The 20697-nt window shown below is 37.1% G+C and overlaps 2 protein-coding genes across 2 annotated transcripts; both read left to right on the forward strand.

Annotated features, from left to right (window-relative positions):
• The first annotated feature begins 479 nt into the window (after positions 1 to 479).
• LOC137726371 (cation-chloride cotransporter 1) lies at positions 480 to 10597 on the forward strand. The gene is made up of 13 exons (XM_068465290.2): positions 480 to 905; positions 2502 to 2648; positions 3358 to 3436; positions 3733 to 3824; positions 4186 to 4300; positions 4693 to 4793; positions 4967 to 5028; positions 5837 to 6055; positions 6754 to 6868; positions 7183 to 7377; positions 8122 to 8522; positions 8882 to 9043; positions 9227 to 10597. The coding sequence occupies exons 1-13, from the start codon at positions 733 to 735 to the stop codon at positions 10315 to 10317; spliced, it is 2952 nt and encodes a 983-aa protein (XP_068321391.2). The 5' UTR covers positions 480 to 732; the 3' UTR covers positions 10318 to 10597.
• Positions 10598 to 14222: 3625 nt separating this feature from the next.
• On the forward strand, positions 14223 to 20429 carry LOC137726676 (cationic amino acid transporter 1). Its single transcript, XM_088693903.1, has 3 exons — positions 14223 to 14474; positions 14575 to 14989; positions 18825 to 20429. Exons 2-3 carry the CDS (start codon positions 14575 to 14577, stop codon positions 20252 to 20254), a joined length of 1845 nt encoding a protein of 614 aa, XP_088550029.1. The 5' UTR covers positions 14223 to 14474; the 3' UTR covers positions 20255 to 20429.
• Positions 20430 to 20697: the final 268 nt, after the last annotated feature.

A 20697-nucleotide genomic window follows, 5' to 3' on the forward strand; every position in this document is an offset into this window, starting at 1 on the left:
TAATTTAACATCTATTTTAACAAATCTATCGTTTGATTAAAAAAAAAAAAAAAAAAAAAAAAAAAGGCTAAACTCATGTGTACATCATATCCAAAGTTTATTTGTGAGCTTGTTGTTTTCTAATTTCGTGTACTCAATGTTTAACTTTAAATTCGTAACGCGGTGGATTGAAAATAAACATCTTATGTACTATTTTTATTACAATTGATATTACCATTCAAAACTAAACTAAGACAATCATATTCATATCTACCAGCGCAACACACAACTTGCATAAATGCAACATTTTTGTTATAAATATCGCACGACATTTTTGTTACAAAATTACAGAAACAGAAAATATAATTAGTGAAAAGAAACCGGATTACAGAAAGAAAGATAAAAATAAAAAATAAAAAAAACGTAAAAATCCAACAAAAAATGGGGTTTTACAGAAAGCGAGAACGAGTTTAAAAGGCGCGTGCTGTTACCGCCGTGCCAACAAATTTAACGTCCTCATTTCTCAACTTTTTCTCTCATTTGATTTCGTCTCCAGGTTTCTTCAATTCAAAGACGCCTCTCTCTTTTTCTTTGCGTTTCTTTTGAACATTCAGTATTCAATAACATTATCGTTTCTTAATTTCCCGCAAATATTATATAAAAATCCTTTCTTTCTATCCGTTTCTCGCACAGATCTAAATCCAGTTTCTGTAGGAATAGTTTGTATTGGATCGATCCAGACAGGGCGCAGAAATGGACAATGCCGACGTCGAAGCCGGTGCGGAAGAGGAGTTCCGTGGCCAGAGGGGTCGCAAGTATCGCCCCGTCGTCGACGACGATCGCGCCGTGCTCGAGATGTCGTCCATGGATCCTTCCTCCTCCTCCTCTTCCTCATCTTCTCTCCCCGGCCACCAAGCTTCACTCCAGTATGTGCGCTTTCTTTATCTGAGACTTAGGGATTTGAATGGTGGTTAAAGAATGAATTTTGTTGCGTTATGCTTTTCGTTTATTGGGTTTTTTGTGGAAAATGAGTTAAACCCACAAGTTCATTTGATGCTTTAAGCTTTGTGTATGATGGAGTTTTGTGGGAAATTGGAAATGAGTTAAACCCACGAGTAAAATTTGATGCTTGAAGCTTTGTATATAATGAATTCCCGTCGGAAATCGAAAATGAGTTAAACCCACAAATTCACTTTGATGCTTTAAGCTTTCTTTATGATGAATTCTTGTCGAAATAAAAAATGAGTTAAACCCACAGTGCAATTTGCCAGAATGTTGATTGTTAAGTAGAATGAGCTATTGAATTCAAATAATGGGAATTCTTAAGATGCTTGGATTCTGAATTCGAATGTACACTAAAGCGCTGCCCAAGTCACATTTGTATACTACATATGAAAGTTAATTCCAAGTGGCATGTATAGTAGTTATCTTCTTTGGTTTTTGCTTGTAGGGGATATAAATTTTTGAGTGAACTTGAATGATTGTGAATTTCGAGAGTATTGTCTCCTCAAATCTTGGTCAATTCGATAAAAGATTGTAGTCGGGTAAATCATTAATTTTGTTATCTGCATATTGATCAAGGTTTTGAGCCATATAGATGATGTGAAAGGTCGGTGTGCCCAATCAAAAGTGCAGTTTTTGTTTCCTATTGGTTCATGAAACATTAGTACTGATGACATGCTCCAGAAAAGAAGTCTATTTGAGCCCATGTCTGTTTAGATCTCCATGGTGGTGTGCTGTGTCTTTGCAAAGCGATATAGGAGAGTGCTGACCTATTACAACACAAATTTGAGTTGGGCTGATGAAACTGTTGGGGTGGTTTAGGTTTAGCTTAGAAACTGTTGTTCCTTGCTGGTGAAGATCAGTTGGGGATTGGCCCCAACACAATGCGATTATCATTTGGCATTGTGGGTTATTGGTTTTTATGTGGATTGTTTGGTTGGAATGAAGGTTAGTTGATGTTAGGGTAGAGGAAATGGGGTGAGTTTGGGGCTAAATTAGGTTTGATTTTTGTTTTGGTCATCTATACCAAGCATTTCAGGATCTTCCTTTAAATGCAATCATTTTGGTTTGGAGTTTTGAGTTGAAAGCAAGCAATTTGTAATTTGATGGACGTCTTGTCCATCCTTTTCTGCAGTATTTTTTTCTTAATGATAAACATGTTTCCTGACAAAGAGTACACACATTTTCCACTTATACATTTTTTATTATTATTCATGGGTATCCCAATCTATGGTTTGGCATAACATCAGTCCATGAAAATTTAGAGTTAACTTATTCATGGGTTGTTGCAATAATTCCTTGGAACCAAAAAGATCCGAGTTTCCTTGTCAAAATGTTTTATATAGCTATAAAGATAATTATAAATTGATATTCCTATTCAGGTAAGTTTGGTTTATTTTGTGCCTATACGTTGAAAGGTGGGTTTCTGTTCATTGCATGTAAAAAAGATCGAGCAACATGTGGAATATAATTTTATTTATTCTTGCTTATAATCTCTGTACATGTCTATTGGGGGACAGGAAAATAAAAGTGAGCACCCAAGAAAACATGGGTTCTAACGTACAAGAAGGGCCTTCTACTCATGTGCAAGCCAATGGGCCCCAGAAAGAATCAAAATTGGAACTATTTGGTTTTGATTCTCTCGTCAACATTCTTGGTCTGAAGAGGTAAGTTCGATATGCTCATTAGTATGTTTTTTTTATATCATGTTCTGTTACCCTTAAACGCAGATACTCTCAAAAAGTTTCAGGTATGCAGTATCTGATTCACATGCTTTTGATACCCCAAATCTGTATCCAATTTGACACTTGAATATGGCATGTACATAGTGAATAGGAACAATGATTTTGAAATTGTTAGGAAAATCACGTCTCTACGGGTAGTTTTAAAATGTTAAGGGCTCACATGAAAAGAAAACATTGATGAAAAAAGAGGAAGCACTTTGAATATATTATTTTGTTTTGCTGTCTTGTCCTTTGCTTTGCCATATCTGTATCCTAGGTTTTACGATATTTGTCATATTGTTTATGTACCCCTGTCTCTGGTGCCCTTGGAACATAATTTTAATTGACCAATACACACACACACACACACACACACACACATATACACATCTAGGCATTCAGAGGGATGCAGGCACATGTACAATTAATTTATTTTCTCTCTTAAAGTTATCGTTTTTGATATGTGGTTTCTGTTTTCTGTGTAATCTCTTTCTGAGAAAGGATGTAAGGATGAGAGAATAAATATTTTGGCGGTTTTCTCCCCCCATGTTTGATTTTGGAGAATTTACTTGATACGAAGGCTATTTACTTATGTTTGGTATAACTTTTGTTGCTGATTGGCTGGTAATTATTTGTTTCATGATTGCTACAGTATGACAGATGAGCAGACTGCAGCACCGTCAAGTCCTAGAGATGGTGAAGATATTGCTATCACTCAGGGGCGACCAAAGGTATGGTACTTTATTGAAAATCCTGCTGTATCTTGCATAAGTCCCTTCTTTATCTCATTGCTTGCTTGGATTCAATAGAGTAAATTACAAGGTAAAACAGTGCAACTATTTTTGTCATTTTGTCATTACTTTGAAAGTAGGTGTGGTTAAGAAATCATAAGGATGCTGGCGTAGATGTATAGTTACTTGTAGCGTATGCCTTTTACCCCTTTTGAGTTATGCTTTCTTGAAAGTTGGAATTGCAGTTCCGAATTTCTGATGTTTTTCTGTATCTTTTGATGTGCATCACCATGCAGCCAAGTGATCTCAAATTGGGAACAATGATGGGTGTATTTGTGCCATGCCTTCAAAACATATTGGGAATTATCTACTATATCCGCTTTTCTTGGTAATTCTTAATTGCTTGAGGTTCATCTTTCTTTGATATGCAACTATTTTATTCTATTTCTCAAGCTGTTTGCAAGATGCATGAACAATATATAAAAATGACCTTTTCTCTGGCATGCTTCTACCTCGTTCTAAAGCTCTTTGTTAGGCTTAATAGAACTGGGAAATTGCATGCGAAACAAATCTGATGATTATTGCTTTTATTTCTGTATCTTTCGTTTTTATGGCTTTTCAAATGATTGAGTGCATCATGCTTCCTTTCCTTCTAGACCAGTCATGTTCTTACGGATATATATGTTTTTGATTTATTTATTTATATAAAAAAGCTACTGATATTATATCTGAACATGTAAAAATGACAGGATTGTTGGTATGGCTGGCATAGCTGAGTCACTACTCTTGGTTTTCTTCTGTGGCTTGTGTACTTTCCTGACTTCAATATCATTGAGTGCAATTGCAACCAATGGTGCTATGAAGGTACATAATATTTATATGATAAGACAGACTAGAGAAATATTAGACGGTATTTTAAGAATGTCGTCACCCTGTCATAAAATACCAGAGCAATGTTTTAGTGACTCTTAAAAGTTGGAAACTGGATTGTGATACCATTTTAGATTGTTACATGATTGTGTGTCTACAATTTGGATTCAATCATAAGAGTTATTCTTACTTTCAAAGAATCGCTAACCCTGTGCTTTATATGTTATTGAACTGTGTTATATTCACATATCAGGTAATGCATGTTGAATTATGGTTCTTTCCTTTGAGTACTGTGACACGGTATTTTATGAGTTAGTTTATTTTTCACCAAATAGGTTTGTGAAAGAAGGGATAATGAATTCTTCTTGTATTCATTTTACTTCTAGGGTGGTGGACCTTACTATCTAATTGGTCGTGCCCTTGGTCCAGAAGTTGGAGTTAGCATTGGATTATGTTTCTTTCTAGGAAATGCTGTTGCTGGATCTCTGTAAGTGTTCACTGTTAACTTAATTGTGATGACATAATGACATGATGGTTGTTGTCCTGAGACGGGCAGAGTTGAGTCTTGAATAAAGTGTTCTATTCTTTTGATTGCTTTGTGCATGGTGCTGGATGGTTGTTGAGTACTGACCTTGGGCTTTCATGTTCTTGTTATTTTAGTTATGTCTTGGGAGCTGTTGAAACCTTCTTGAAAGCTGTACCAGCAGCTGGGATTTTTAGAGGTAATTTACAATAATATCTTTCCTATGAATTTTTTAGGCCTGACTAAATTTGAAATTCTTGTATGGCTTGGCAGTGGTAAAATCTATACTTGTTTTTAGGAAAAGTTCTAGTGCTTGTAATGCTTTTATCTCTAGGATTGTTAGAATTTTGATCTGTTTTTTCTAAGGATTTTTATATCTTAAACAAAGAAGAAAAAAACCTCAATCCATTTGTGAATTACATTTTTTAATTTTAATTTTATTTTTAAAATAAAGTTAAACCTAAAATAGGAAAAGATTTCAAACCGAGGTTGATGGTCAAGAATTTTGAGCTTTGTGGGGCTGTTTGGTGTTGGCAGTCTTTTGGAACATTTGGTTGGAGCGAATAGAACAACTTTTGAGGATTATAAGGGAGTGGGAGTAGATGAACTTTGGGATTAGATACTGGGCAGATCTCTGGGCATTAGTTTCAAATGAGTTCAGGGATTATTCTCTTTCATATATAATGATGGATGTGTTAGCAGCTGTAAAATGAATTTGGTCCAACTTTAGGTTCTTGTAAATTAGCCTACTTGAGAGGTGTTATCTATATTTTTTAGATGGTGGACTTCTTATCCACTTGTTTGTAAATCTTTCTGCTGTTTTAAGTTCGATCGTTTCTTGTCAACAACAAAAAATAGTAGAACCTTTTTTCTTTGAAATGTTTTGCTGGGAATTGGTATAATTACCAAAAAAAATTCAGGTTAAAGAAAATAAAAACCAAGAACTTGTTTCTAATATTTGAAATTGTATGTAATTTCTTGTTCCCTTTTTCTTGTTGTCAACACAGAGACCACAAGAGTTAATGGAACATCAATTCAAATACAAACTCCGAGTTCACATGACCTACAAATCTATGGGATAGTTGTAACTATTCTTTTGTGCTTTATTGTGTTTGGTGGTGTGAAAATGATCAATCGGGTTGCACCTGCTTTCCTCATACCTGTTTTATTCTCGCTGTTCTGCATATATATCGGGATTGCTTTGGCGAGGAAGAATCACCCTGTAGGTTAGTGAAGCTTTAACTTTCTTTCAGGAACTGGCACTTATCAATATGTTATATGTTTTTGCATGTACTTGATATTTTGTCTATGTAATTTGTCTACTATTATTAATGGTGTATTTAATTTTGGGGTCATAATACGTAGGCTTGATTTCATACATAAGTAATATTGTGAACCTTCAGTGTTGTGTTGTTGTCAGCTTGTTGTTTATTGTTATTACTACTACAATGTTAGAGATAATATTATTTGCAATAATAATGATAGCAATATTAACAACAATAATAGTTTTACTAAAAACAAAAACTTAGGTTTAGAAATAAAAGAAAATACAAGTAAGCTAGTATGACAACCTCAGCTGAAAGCATGAAACAAGGTCAATAATCTAAGCAACGCTGCCCCCATCCAAGAACAAATATACTGAAAGAAATATCTTCGGATGTTGTTACTCAGATCTAGTTGGATACTGTTATTATTTTTTATTTTTTTTCATTTTAGTGGTCAAAGGCTGCATGCCTGGACCAGTATCTTAAAGATTAGCTTACTTTTACACAGGTGTGCAGTTTAGATCAAGTCGGCCATCGCATTATATTATAGTAACTGGACTTTTTACATATATGTTCCCGTCAAATGTATTCTTTTATACTTGTTGGCTTTGGTTTTGGTGGGGGTAAATGGATAATATTTCTTGTAATATCTGTTACAGATGGGGTCACGGGCTTGAGTTTGAACTCTTTTAAAGAAAACTGGAGCTCAGATTATCAGAAGACCAATAACAATGGAATCCCTGATCCTGACGGAAAAGTATCCTGGAATTTCAAGTTAGTCATGGCATTAATCTTTTGAACTTTAGTAGTTTGACTATTTTGCTGGTGTGAGTTAAACTTATAAATATGCAAATATTAGGATTCTTTTTATGATTATTGAGGACATTCTTTTAAAATCACGGTTTCATCAATCTATTTCTTTAAACTTGTAATTGTCTACTATTATTTTCCTTTTTGGTGAAGGGCTATTATTTTATATACTAGCTGTATGTTTGTATGGCAATTTATTTGATTTGTTGGTTATGAATTTTGGGCGGATATAAATTTTCTATTGCTTTTTTAACTTTGCTATTAATTTTTGTTTCCAGTGCAATGGTCGGCCTCTTTTTCCCTGCTGTGACAGGAATTATGGCAGGTTCAAATCGGTCAGCCTCACTAAAAGATACTCAGCGTTCAATTCCTATTGGAACACTGGCTGCAACTCTTACAACTACGGCAATGTATCTGGTCTCTGTGTTACTATTTGGAGCCCTTGCAACCAGGGAGAAGCTTTTGACTGACAGGTATACAAATTCTCTAATAGTCCTTCCTTGAGGCACTAACCTATCTTTTCTTTCTCATTTTAACTATATTAATTTAAAGTTGCCTGAGGTTGTATAATTTATTTGTTTTTTGCCTTTCTATTCTCATTTATGTGTGGAAATGACCACCTCTGTTAATCATGTGGCAAACTAGACATCTAGGAATCATCTATTTTGCAATATTCATTTTTGCTCATCAACTTTTAACAAAAAATCCAAATTTGGAAAGAAAGACTGGCAGTTCTTCAACATAAGGACGGAGACAGGTGAAAGAAATCTTTTACTAAACTTTTTAAGTTCCCCCTCTTTTGTCAGTGGCTGTTCTTTCTTAAAAACCTAGAAAAAACATCTTTCTTTGTGCTGAATTTTTCGACACCTAATAAAAGGATAATGTAATTCCTAGGTTTGTACTTGTTAGAAGGTAAGTACCGAGAAGATCTGTTTGAGATGATTTCTAACTAGTCTCTGGTCTGGGAGTTCCTTTTGTTTTTGTTTGTTTGTTCTTAACTGTTCAGGGTTTAGAACAGCTAAATCCATTGATTTGGAGTTTCGTCCATGGCCACTTATTTATTATATTATCTATGTTGTGTTAATTGAGTTCTAAAAGTTGGGAGTTTCTGTCTAGTTAATTATTTTCCTGCGTATGTGTCAAATAGAATTTTGCATTGGCAAATTAATGTACTTTGTTCATCGTTTGTTTCTGCTGAAACTGGAGTTTCTCTGCAGGCTACTTTCGGCTACAATAGCTTGGCCTTTCCCAGTATTCATTTACATTGGAATAATTCTTTCAACCTTAGGTGCTGCTCTTCAAAGCCTGACTGGTGCCCCCCGTCTCCTTGCAGCAATAGCCAATGATGACATTTTACCTGTTCTTAACTACTTCCGGGTTTCAGAGGGGAATGAGCCTCACATTGCTACCTTGTTTACAGCGCTCCTCTGTATCGGGTGTGTCGTTATTGGGAACCTGGATCTAATCACACCAACTATAACTATGTTTTTCCTTCTGTGTTATGCGGGTGTGAACTTATCTTGCTTCCTTCTGGATCTTCTAGATGCTCCCAGTTGGCGTCCTCGGTGGAAATTTCACCACTGGAGCCTCTCTCTTCTTGGAGCCTCACTTTGTATAGGTATACTATACCTATTATATTTATTTTGTACTCTGATTTTTAACATTATGATCTATCTTTATAGACGCGCTAAGAAAGACAGTAAAAGCATAGGTAGGGAAATCAACTGTCAGCTCTTGAAATTTAGTTGGAAATTTCCAGCCCACCTAGCTTTGGGGATTGTTAAACTAATGGATCCTATATACTCGTCACTGTTAAGATTGATTAAATGGATTAGCATCTGACAGTGGCATGATTCTGTTACTGTCGTACTGCAAGTTATTGTAGCCATATGTGCATGCTTATGCGTGATGTAAGTAGGTTAAATTCGATTTTTTTTTACGTTATATTAATCATCTGTGTTTTCTTTTTGTATACAGTGATCATGTTCTTGATCTCCTGGACATTCACTATTGTGTCTCTAGCCCTGGCAAGCCTTATTTATTATTATGTAAGCATCAAGGGCAAGGCTGGGGATTGGGGTGATGGTTTCAAGAGTGCATATTTCCAACTGGCTCTCCGCAGTCTACGATCTCTAGGAGGTACGTGTACATCTAAAGTTTTACCTTTCTAGGTGAAAATTTTAATGTGAGAGCGTGTTTATGTGGTGTGGTTGCCGGGGGCATCCTGATGGTTTGGAGGAAGTGCGTGCTAATCCAATGGTTTGTGCTTGCATGTGAGTATACTTTAACTTTTTCTTATTCATCTTTTCACTATGCATGCAGCAAACCAGGTGCACCCAAAGAATTGGTACCCCATCCCATTGATATTCTGCCGGCCATGGGGGAAGCTGCCAGATAATGTACCCTGCCATCCCAAACTTGCTGACTTTGCCAACTGTATGAAGAAGAAGGGCAGGGGAATGTCCATCTTTTTTGCTATTATGGACGGTGATTACCGTGAATGTGCTGAAGATGCTAAGACTGCATGCAAACAGCTTGCTACCTACCTTGACTACAAGAATTGTGAAGGTGTAGCTGAGATTGTCGTGGCCCCAAGTGTGTCTGAAGGATTTCGGGGCATTGTCCAGACAATGGGTCTTGGAAACCTCAAGCCAAACATTGTGGTGATGCGGTATCCTGAGATATGGCGTCGTGAAAACTTAACGGAAATTCCAGCCACTTTCGTTGAAATAATTAACGATTGCATTGTTGCGAACAAGGCTGTTGTTATTGTCAAGGGTCTTGACGAGTGGCCTAATGAGTATCAGAGGCAGTATGGTACCATTGACTTATATTGGATAGTGAGAGATGGGGGTCTCATGCTTCTTCTCTCTCAACTCCTCCTCACGAAGGAAAGCTTTGAGAGTTGCAAAATCCAGGTTTTCTGCATCGCGGAGGAGGATACTGATGCGGAGGGGCTCAAGGCTGATGTCAAGAAGTTTCTGTATGATCTTCGGATGCATGCTGAAGTGATTGTTGTAACAATGAAATCATGGGACATGCAAGCAGACGGTGCTTCTCCTCAAGATGAATCCATGGAGGCGTACACTGGTGCTCAGCAGCGGATAGCTGATTACATGGCTAACATGAAGGCAACAGCTGAGAAACAAGGGACCCCTCTGATGGCTGACGGGAGGCAAGTTTTCGTGGATGAGCAGCAGGTGGAGAAGTTTCTTTACACTACGCTGAAGCTGAACTCGACAATACTCAGATACTCGAGAATGGCTGCGGTTGTGCTTGTGAGCTTACCTCCACCGCCGGCCAACCACCCGGCATATTTCTACATGGAATACATGGATTTGTTGGTGGAGAATGTGCCGAGACTTCTAATTGTGAGAGGATACCGTAGAGACGTTGTAACTCTATTCACATAGTTTCAGTGAAAGACTGCATCCGTCCTGGAATGGTAATTGCCGCATTTTCCGACGCTACGTTGTTCATATATATTTTTTCACTTTTCCATTTGATTTTCTTACTTTTGTAGTTTAAAGCGTTACATTCATTCTTTTTACCTTCCTTGTGGCTAGAGCAGCATCTTACTGGTTCCCTTAATTTGTTCTTGTAAAGTTTTGAAATATAGCTATTTTTTGGGATGTGAAACTTCCAGTTAAAAAGCTTAACCGTGCACCATGATGAATCTATTTTTGTTCATTTCTTGTGTCTTGCAGCTCAAATATATGTTGGTTTTGACTCGGTGGTTTTTTCGCTTCTCCCAAAACATCGCGTAGCCAATTAAGCAATACATAGGTACAATGATGTGCATTGCATTTGCTATGCCATGGGATGTGCATGACCCGGTTAAAGACATTGTATCCACCGATATCTTACCCAAATATAGACACTATACAAACATGAATCTACGAGTTTTACGTTTAGCTGGCCTCGGTTTGTGCGGTGTATCTTGTCTCGTTTTTCATGCTTAGAACCAGACTCGTTTTCTAAGTACCCGGAATTTCATCTCGTTCTGCGTGCACGAAGCATGCCTTGTCTTGTGCATGGGGTTTGCCTCGTTTTGCATGTGAGAAGTCCGCATCGTTTTGCCTGCCAGAAGTCTGCCCCTTTTTGCATCCACAGAGCCTGTGTCATTTTAGCTTGCACAGAGCTAGCCTCATTTTCCATGCGCAGTGCGGGCTTCGATTTGTGTGACATATCTCGCCTCGTTTTTCATAATCAGAGCCTACCTTGTTTTGCATGCCATGGTTCACCTCTTTCTGTGTAAGCTACGTCCGCCTCGTTTTGCATGCGTCAAGCCTGCCTAACACCCATGTTTTTGACAAAAATGTAAATTTTTTATTTCCGCAAAATATTTTTCCGAAGCATTCAGTTAAATTTTTTTAGGAATTTGGAAGCAGGTTTACGGTTTATTGAGCAACAATTGTATATTTAGTAGAATATTTAAGCCGAAAACTAAAAAAATAAGTGAAAAATGTACTGAGGCCCAAAACATTGTCAAATGAAGTTTTGCACTCAAGAATCTCAACAGAAAGTCTTACCTTAATTTTCAAAACTTCGTAGTGAGGCGAAAGTGAAAATAAATAGATTGAATGGTGATTTATGTACGAATTTGCAAAACCAACCGAAAACTGTAAGTTAACATCCACATCTTTTTGTAAAAAATGCAAATTTTTTATTTTCTCGAAATATTTTCCGTGAGCATTAAGGAAATCTTTATAATGTATTTGGAAGCGGATTGAAAGTTTATTGAGCAACAAGTGTACATTTAGTAGAATATTTATGCCGAAAAGAAAAAAATAAGTTTAAAATATAGAGATGTTAAAATGTATATTTAGTGTATAATTTTTATTTTTAAATTAGAGATGTTAAAATCACATGTAGGTGAGGCTCAACAAAAAAAATAGCAAAAATTTTGTTTCGTTAAATAATATTTTCACCCTCTTTTGGTTGACAAAGAAAACTCTATTAATAGGTAGTTTAGAATTAGATAAAAGCAAAATTAACAAAAAAAAAAAAAAAAAGGTTCAAATACCTTTAAATTTAGGAATGTGTGAATAGTAGCGTATGAATAGTAACGAGTGAATAGAAGCGGCCTGTAAAAATAACACCCTGAGTTCGGCACATTTCAGCACCTGGCGCACACGAATGTTTTTAACCTCACCTCGTTTCTTGTCCCAGAAGCCACCTAATTTTCTATGTACAGGATCGCCTCGTTTTGAGTGCTAGAATACTGTATCTTTTTTAGCGTTCAGTTGACCTCAGATTACGTGATGTATCCCGCCTTGTTTTCTATGCGTGGAGCTCGACTCATTTTGCGTTCCTGGGTTTGCCTCGTTCTGCATGTGAGGAGTCTGCATTGCTTTGCTGGCTAGAAGCCCTCCCCCTTTTTTCGTCCACAGAGCTCGTGTCTTTTGGGCGTGCACATAGCCAACCTCGTTTTTCATGAACGGAGCTTGCATCGTTTTGCGTGCCAAAAGCCTATGTGAACGAAGCCCGTCTTATTTTGCATGTCATGGTTCACCTTGTTCTGCATGAGCTACGTCTGTCTTATTTTGCGTGTGTCTAGCCCGCTCAACACCCATATTTTTTGACAAAAATGCAAATATTTTATTTCACAAAATATTTTTCCTGAGCATTAAGTTAAACTTTTTAAGGAATTTGGAAGCAGGTTTACAGTTTCTTGAAAAACAAATCTATATTTTGGTAGAATATTTAAGCCGAAAACTAAAAAAATAAGTAAAGAATACAATAATGATACCCAAAACATAGTCAAATGGGGTTTTGCACTCAAGAATCTCAACGGAAAGTCTCACTTTAATTTTAAAAACTTCGCAAGTGAGGCGAAGGTGAAAATAAATAGATTGAACGGTGATATATGTACGAATTTGCAAAATCGACTAAAAACTGTGATTGTTAATACACGTTTTTTTTTGTAAAAAATGAAAATTTTCTATTTTCTCGAAATATTTCCGTGAGCATTAAGGAAGCCTTTATAATTTATTTGGAAGTAGATTTACGATTTATTGAGCTACAAGTGTACATTTGGTAGAATATTTACGCCGAAACGTAAAAAATATAGAGATGTTAAAATGTATATTCAATGTATGTTTTTTAATTTAAAAAAAAAAAATTAGAGATGTTAAAATCACCTGTAGGTAATGTGACATCCCACATCGCCCAGGGGAGTGATCCTTATATGTATATTCCCATCCCTATCTATCACGAGGCCTTTTGGGAGCTCACTGGCTTCGGGTTCCATGGGAACTCTGAAGTTAAGCGAGTAGCGCGTGAGAGCACTCCCATGATGGGTGACCCACTGGGAAGTTCTCGTGTGAGTTCCCAAAAACAAAACCGTGAGGGCGTGGTTGGGGCCCAAAGCGGACAATATCGTGCTACGATGGTGGAGCGGGCCCGGGAAGTGGTTCTCCCAAGCCGGGATGTGACAATTTGGTATCAGAGCCTAACCCTGGTCGTGTGTGTGCCGACGAGGACGTTGGGCCCCTACGGGGGGTGGATTGTAACATCTCACATCGCCCAGGGGAGTGATCCTTATATGTATATTCTCATCCCTACCTATCACGAGGCCTTTTGGGAGCTCACTGGCTTCGGGTTCCATGGGAACTCCGAAGTTAAACGAGTAGCGCACGAGAGCACTCCCATGATGGGTGACCCACTGGGAAGTTCTCGTGTGAATTCCCAAAAACAAAACCGTGAGGGTATGGTTGGGGCCCAAAGCGGACAATATTGTGCTACAGTGGTGGAGCGGGCCCAGGAAGTGATATGTCCCGGGCCGGGATGTGACAGGTAAGGCATAAACAAAAAACAACAAAAATTTAGTTTTGTTAATTAGGTTTTAAATAGTTGATTAGAAGTGTTTAAATACGAATTATAATAGATTTTGCACGAAAAAATATATTTTGAAGAACATAATATGATAGGTTGTTGTAATGGTAAGAGAAATAAAAGAAAAATGTACAAAAATGTACAAAAAAAATGTTTCAAACTCTCCCTTCAAAGCCCACCAATCAATTAATTCGGACTGTTGAAATTTGATCAAACGATGACCCTTTAAAAAGTTATAATAATTTTAGTCGTTTGATTAAATTAAATATCTGAAAACTATCAAATTTAGAAAATTAAATATTTAAAATATTTCCAGTAACCTCGTCTAAAATTTATCAAACAAACAGCTCGTAATCACCTTAACACATAACGTCGGTTACTCACGTACGTAAAATAAAGTGAATCTCACCCGGAGATTCACCAAACCAACAGCTCACAATCTTCACAAATAACATGTGACTATCGATGAAGCCTGAGATTTAATGAATCTAAAACGGTTGGAAATCGTTTGTTGTATGGTCACACAAAAAATCAACGGTTCAGAATGAAATCGTGTCTTTGTAGAAGGGTTCGGAAAAACGGAAGCTCACTCTCTCTCTCTCTAAAATAATATATAAATATGCAGATATTGGAATAATCGCTTTTTGTTCGTACATAAAAGCCGAATTCAGACGTACGGTTACGGATCGAATCATTTTCCTCAGCTTTCTCGGCAACCAAACAGAAACTAAGGGTACTGAATTTAGTCTCTCTGGATCATATTGTGGTTTTATTTATTTATTTTCTTTGATAAATTCCATTTTTCTGAAAATTTTGAGTTTGAATTTTTACAGATGCTAGCGGGCGGCGGAGGAGACGATGAGGGGATACGGCGGAGAGGCTGCACGTACAGAAAGGACGATTTTCTCCCCGAGGAGTCGTTTCAGAGCTGGGGCAACTACGTTAATGCGTTGAAGCAGACGCCGGGCCGGTTCGTGGATCGGGTCCTGACCCGGTCGGCGGACAACACGGAGCTGGTGGAGGTGAAGGCCCGGAGTCATCACGAGATGAAGAAGACGCTCAGCTGGTGGGACCTCATCTGGTTCGGACTCGGCGCTGTCATCGGCGCGGGAATATTCGTGCTCACGGGACTGGAGGCGAGAGAGCACGCGGGCCCCGCCGTCGTGCTGTCGTACGTCGTCTCGGGCGTCTCCGCCTTGCTCTCTGTTTTCTGTTATACCGAGTTCGCCGTTGAGATTCCTGTTGCAGGTACGGCTATACCACACACTTACTAAATATTCGAGCATTTTTAAATATTTTTATTTAAATTAGCCTTTGCCCGCATATTTATCATCTTGTTCAACCATAAACGTTTAAAATTTTTGTAGCAAAATGTGCATGTAGCCTAGGCTTTGATGTTTGATTTTCACAACACAAAAAAGGATCGATATCAGGGATGAGCAAAATATCGATAGGTTTGAGTAATCGCGGTTACCCATCTATTTAGAGGTCAAGGTTACGGTTATGGGTAACCGTTTACACGAACAAACGGTTATGGGTATAACCGTTTATCCGTAAAATTTAAATGGGTAGTTATGGGTATTACTTGTGATTATAACGGATATCTATCGATTATGGGTATTATCCGCGATTATAACGGATATCCATTTACTCATTTAATTTAATATATGTAAAATTTATAATATTTTTAACGGTTATAACGCGTTTTTGTATTTGTTGCTAAACTTTTCATATACAAAAAGTTTGAAGCATAAGAATCCAACAAGGAGAAGGATCAAAGAGCTGACTTGAAGCTTATGATCTATCTTGCAGTTAACAGAAAGTACTGGTATTAGTGTAGAAAAATGTTTGTTTTTAGAAGCTTTACTTTGTAATCATATGGATTATAATTAAAGACTTGCTTGGGTGTAGCAGAAAAATATCATTAGTAAACTATTATTTCAATTATTAGAATTGTATGAGAACCTAAATGATTAAAATAGGGAAATGCATACTAAAATGTACCTATAACGGTGTTTAATTGTCAGACGGTTTTTTTTTTTTTTTTTTTTTTTTTTTTTGTAATTTTCAAGTTGTTAAAAAAAAAAACAGGTAGACAGGTGAAAAATGGGTAAATGGGTAAAAAAAAAAAAGGATAAACGGGTTTAAAATGGGTAAACAAGTAAATGGTTATGGTTAAATGGGTAAACGGTTATGGTTAAATGGGTAAACGGTTATGATTAAATGTGTATACGGTTGTGGCTATGGTTAACTGTTTATAAACGGTTATGGGTATGAGTTTAACCGTTTATGCAATTACCCAACAGGTAAACGGTTATACGGTTATGAACATAAACGGTTATGAGTAAATAACCGCGGTTACCCACCCGTCATAACCGTTGCCTATCCCAAATTGATATATAATTTAATAATAATACACCATAATTTTATTTTATTGCCCGTTATAAAGTAATGCTGACATTTTAAGGGTTATAGGTTCCCTTTGGAAGCCGTTTTAAATAATATAAAGCTTTTTTAGAAATATGTTTTTGAGTTCTAAAATACTTGAAGTATTTCTTACAAGAAAACACTTGAAGTGTTTTCTATAAGAAATACTAGTTTTGTGTGCTTCTTGTGGGAAACACTTCAAATGCTTTTACAAGTTTCACTTGCATTTTTATTAAGGATTAATTCTAAAAATATTTTTACAAAAAACGTTTGCAGTCATTTTATATACACTTCCATAAGATTCTGTATGCTTTAGCTTTGGTTCAAATATTTTCTGAAAGAGGATTGTTAATAGGACTAAAAATAAAAATTTGTATTCCACTTGCTCCTTTTTCCCCTATTTACTTCACCTCGGTGAGTGCCAACAAATGCTTCCTTTCAAAAGTGTGTTCTTAAGTTGTGTGCGTGAAATTTAGTATGTTATTGTTAGGACATGATTGAGAGTGCTTTTGATAACAAAGGATTAACTGCATCCAAATAACTAGATCTTTTATTTATTTAGAAAACATATATTTTTGATAAATAAAAAGCTAAACATGCCTTTGATTAATACTTTCCAATTGAATTATTTCATATACATGCCTTTGATTAACTAAATCATAAACATGCTTTTGATTAATATCTGACAATTGAATTATTTCATAGGATGTATGACTTGAGGTTTTATACAACTTTAATTATTAGGAATGATGTCACTCAATACTATAGTCTGGTGATATTCCTTTTTACTTGGAAATGAGAAGTCTTAAGTTCGAATCTCGTGGATGACAAATTTCATATCAAATTAGATTGTCAATTGTGTAATTTAGTCGAATTTTCTCTCCCCTTTAATGTAAAAATATATCGATGTACTAAAAAAATAAATTATTAAGAATGACTTTAGGTGAAGATGCAACATTATCAAATTATCAAATGATTACGTTTAGGAATTCTTTTGAATATTCTAAAGATACTTTAGTTACATGTACAAAAAAGAAAAAGTCTAAATTGCCAAATGATTACGTCTAAGGAATTCCTTTTAATTACGTTGATGATTTTCTTCCTCCAAATTTCTTTCTTTTTTAGTCTCTTATCACTTTTATTTATTTATTTATTATATATATATATATATATAAAAAGTTAACTTAGTTGAGATTGTTCAAATAAGAGGAGATTGAGGAATTGGAAGGAAAGAAGTGTTATTCACGCATATATTTTTATCTTACACACAACCTTGTTAAGTTATTATTATTAATTTTTTTCAATTCATTTGATTTTCGCATAAATTTGAAAAACGTGTGTGAGAAAATGTGTGATGGGGGGGGGGGGGGGGGGGGGGGGGGGGGAAATCTGGCAGGAAGCACACCTTTGCTTGGCCGCGTTCTTTTGCTACTTGCTAGATTGATTTTTTCATCGTTTCTTCTGGATTTTTTTGTTTACCTTCTAAAATGTAAAGTCAATAGTAGAGGCCTGCGTGTGTCTTCAACTCTGCCCCCATCACCTGTCCAAGATTTTGACTCTTTTTTTTTTCTTTTCAATCTTTCAAGATTTATACTTAATTATAGGGGTGGGTACAGTTTGATTTGTCCTGGTTCTACCACAAAATGGAAACGAAAAAAGAAAATTTCAACGGTGCGGTAATGCTTAAATTTATTTCTAAAATCGTACGGTTTGGTTCATGACAGTTTCGGTTTGATTCATACCGGTTTACGGTTCTAATCAAAATTATATATATGTTTTTTCTAATTTTGTACTTCTAATACCAAACACATATTTCAATCATAAATTCAAGTAAATTTGAGTTTCCACTATTAGATCTACAAAATTTGTGACCGGAATATAGAAAGTGTGCATATATAAATATAAATCAAAAGATAGAAAAGTTAATATCAAGACTAAAGTGTAGATCTTAAACTAAAACTAAAATGTACATAATGCATAATATACTGGAAAAGAATGGAGAACAACAAAGGAGGGGGAGAAAAGTGATAAAACAACAAAGGAGGGGGAGAGAAGTGAAGAAAAATATTGGGCTTATACACATGGTCATCTTGGAAAAATGTCTTATTTATACAAAAATAATAATAAAACAATAATTTATATTAAAAACGGTTCGGTCTGGTTCCTTCGGTTCTTAATATTTCCAAACCGGAACCGGAACCATTTGAAACGGTTCAGTTCGGTTTTTGTTCCGGTTTGGTGGTTTTTATGCCCACCCCTACGTAATTATAGTCTTATCTGGTTGATTAGGTACTAACAAATTGTTTTATTTCAAATTTTGGATATATGAATTTTCACGCATGCGTTCAATTCAAGCATTGCCATTGCATTTTTTCCCATTCAATTGATGATTTACTTCATAGTAAATAACAATTAGTAACGAGCTTGTCACATCTTAGTTAAAAGTATCGAAGTTTCAAGTTCGAATCCCTCTATTCTCGGCTCCAGTATCACTTCCATAAAAAATAATAGTTGTTGATTCCATCTTGCTACATCTAATCTAATAGTCCGAAGTAATTAAAATAGTAATTTGTTGATTTGTGTCGATACACTTTCACAAGATTAAAAGTTAATTAGGTTCCCTCCTAATATCCTTAGATTGAATTTGATTTTTCAGGTGGCTCATTTGCCTACCTAAGGGTGGAGCTTGGGGACTTCGTAGCGTTCATTGCAGCAGGCAACATCCTCCTCGAGTACGTCATAGGTGGCGCAGCCGTTGCTCGTTCTTGGACATCCTACTTCACCACCCTCTGCAATCGCAGCAACACCAATGATTTCCGCATCATAGCCCACGGTTTCCCGGAGGACTACAAGTACCTCGATCCCATTGCTGTCGCTGTCATTATCGGCATCTGCTGCCTCGCAGTCCTCAGCACAAAGGGTTCTTCTCGTCTCAACTACATTGCCTCGATTGTCCACATCATTGTCATTCTCTTCATCATCATCGCTGGCCTCACCAAAGCAGATATCAATAACTACCGCGATTTCTCCCACTTTGGCCCTCGCGGTGTATTTCAAGCTTCAGCTGTTCTATTCTTTGCGTACGTTGGATTTGATGCTGTTTCAACCATGGCGGAGGAGACCAAGAATCCTGCAAAGGACATCCCAATTGGTCTTGTCGGCTCAATGGTGATTACCACAGTGCTCTATTGCTTGCTTGCAGTGACATTATGCCTTATGCAGCCGTATGGCCAAATCGACAAACAAGCTCCATTTTCGGTTGCGTTTGAAGATGTTGGGATGGGATGGGCCAAGTACGTTGTGGCAGCGGGTGCATTGAAAGGCATGACAAGCGTGCTGCTTGTTGGGGCAGTTGGACAGGCGCGGTACCTCACTCACATTGCCCGAACCCACATGGTGCCGCCATGGTTTGCGCAAGTTGATTTCAAAACCGGCACTCCTGTCAATGCCACGGTCACCATGCTTGCAGCCACCGCAATCATTGCCTTCTTCACGAGCCTTGACATTCTGGCCAACCTTCTCTCCATCTCCACTCTGTTCATCTTCAGCCTTGTTGCCATCGCTCTCCTTGTTCGCCGCTACTATGTCAGCAGCGTCACAACTCAGGCCAACAGAAACAAGTTCGTTGCCTTCCTTTTCATCATAATTAGCTCTTCAATTGCCACCTCTGTCTATTGGAGCAGAACAGATGATTGGACTGCCTACGTGGTAACCGCGCCGCTTTGGTTCTTGGGTACTTTAGGGATTTGGTTACTTGTCCCCCAAGCAAGGAGTCCGAAGCTCTGGGGAGTGCCACTGGTGCCATGGTTGCCATCTCTTTCAATTGCCATCAACATTTTCCTGCTCGGGTCAATCGATCACGCCTCATTCATAAGGTTTGGAGTGTGGACTCTGATCATCTTGGTTTACTACTTCATCTTCGGATTGCACGCGTCTTATGACACGGCAAAGGACTCCGAAGAGAGGAGGCTGGAGGGCGGCACAAACAATGAGTTGAAGAAGGTTCAAGCTGCAAGGGTGGCCACGAGGGACGCCGGCTTAGACGCTGGAAATGGTAGCAATGCCTCTGCACCTCCTGCTAGTTAAGAAAGGGTATGTTTTGTGTGTGGAGATTTAATTGTTTATGTGTGTGATTAGTGCTGTTTAGTTTTATCAGCTTGCTTATTAGAGATGTGATTTACAATTAAATGTTGTCTATAAATCTGTTTTGAAGTACGTAGTATTTTACTTTTATTGATATCACCACAACTTTCTTTCTCAATTAACTTTATTTCTTACAATGTAACTAGAGGGGTTTATTTATTTTCAAAATGATAAGTAGACAATCTAACTCTAACGGGCAAAAAATTATGATCGGTCCGGGGAGGCTACTGTAGCGATACAATGCACCCAAACATTCTCGCACGGTTGAGAATGGCCTGTATTCGCAAAGGGATTCGCATCAACAAAATAGGTAGAGAATTATTGAGAAATACCATTAATCCGTATTACTAAGTGGCAATTAAGAGCTACTTAAATTGCCTCAAAAA

This window comes from Pyrus communis, chromosome 5 (assembly GCF_041283825.1).
Source record: "Pyrus communis isolate YQ-2024b chromosome 5, ASM4128382v1, whole genome shotgun sequence".
Classification (NCBI taxonomy): domain Eukaryota; kingdom Viridiplantae; phylum Streptophyta; class Magnoliopsida; order Rosales; family Rosaceae; genus Pyrus; species Pyrus communis.

What these genes read in the sequence shown, in the direction of transcription:
- LOC137726371 (XM_068465290.2), top strand. Translation starts at nt 733, where the DNA reads ATGGACAATGCCGACGTCGAAGCCGGTGCGGAAGAGGAGTTCCGTGGC. An exon ending in GGCCACCAAGCTTCACTCCA is followed by an intron (nt 906 to 2,501) that starts GTATGTGCGCTT and finishes ATTGGGGGACAG; the next exon opens with GAAAATAAAAGTGAGCACCC. An exon ending in AAAGTATCCTGGAATTTCAA is followed by an intron (nt 6,869 to 7,182) that starts GTTAGTCATGGC and finishes TTTTGTTTCCAG; the next exon opens with TGCAATGGTCGGCCTCTTTT.
- LOC137726676 (XM_088693903.1), top strand. Translation starts at nt 14,575, where the DNA reads ATGCTAGCGGGCGGCGGAGGAGACGATGAGGGGATACGGCGGAGAGGC. An exon ending in CGTTGAGATTCCTGTTGCAG is followed by an intron (nt 14,990 to 18,824) that starts GTACGGCTATAC and finishes TTGATTTTTCAG; the next exon opens with GTGGCTCATTTGCCTACCTA.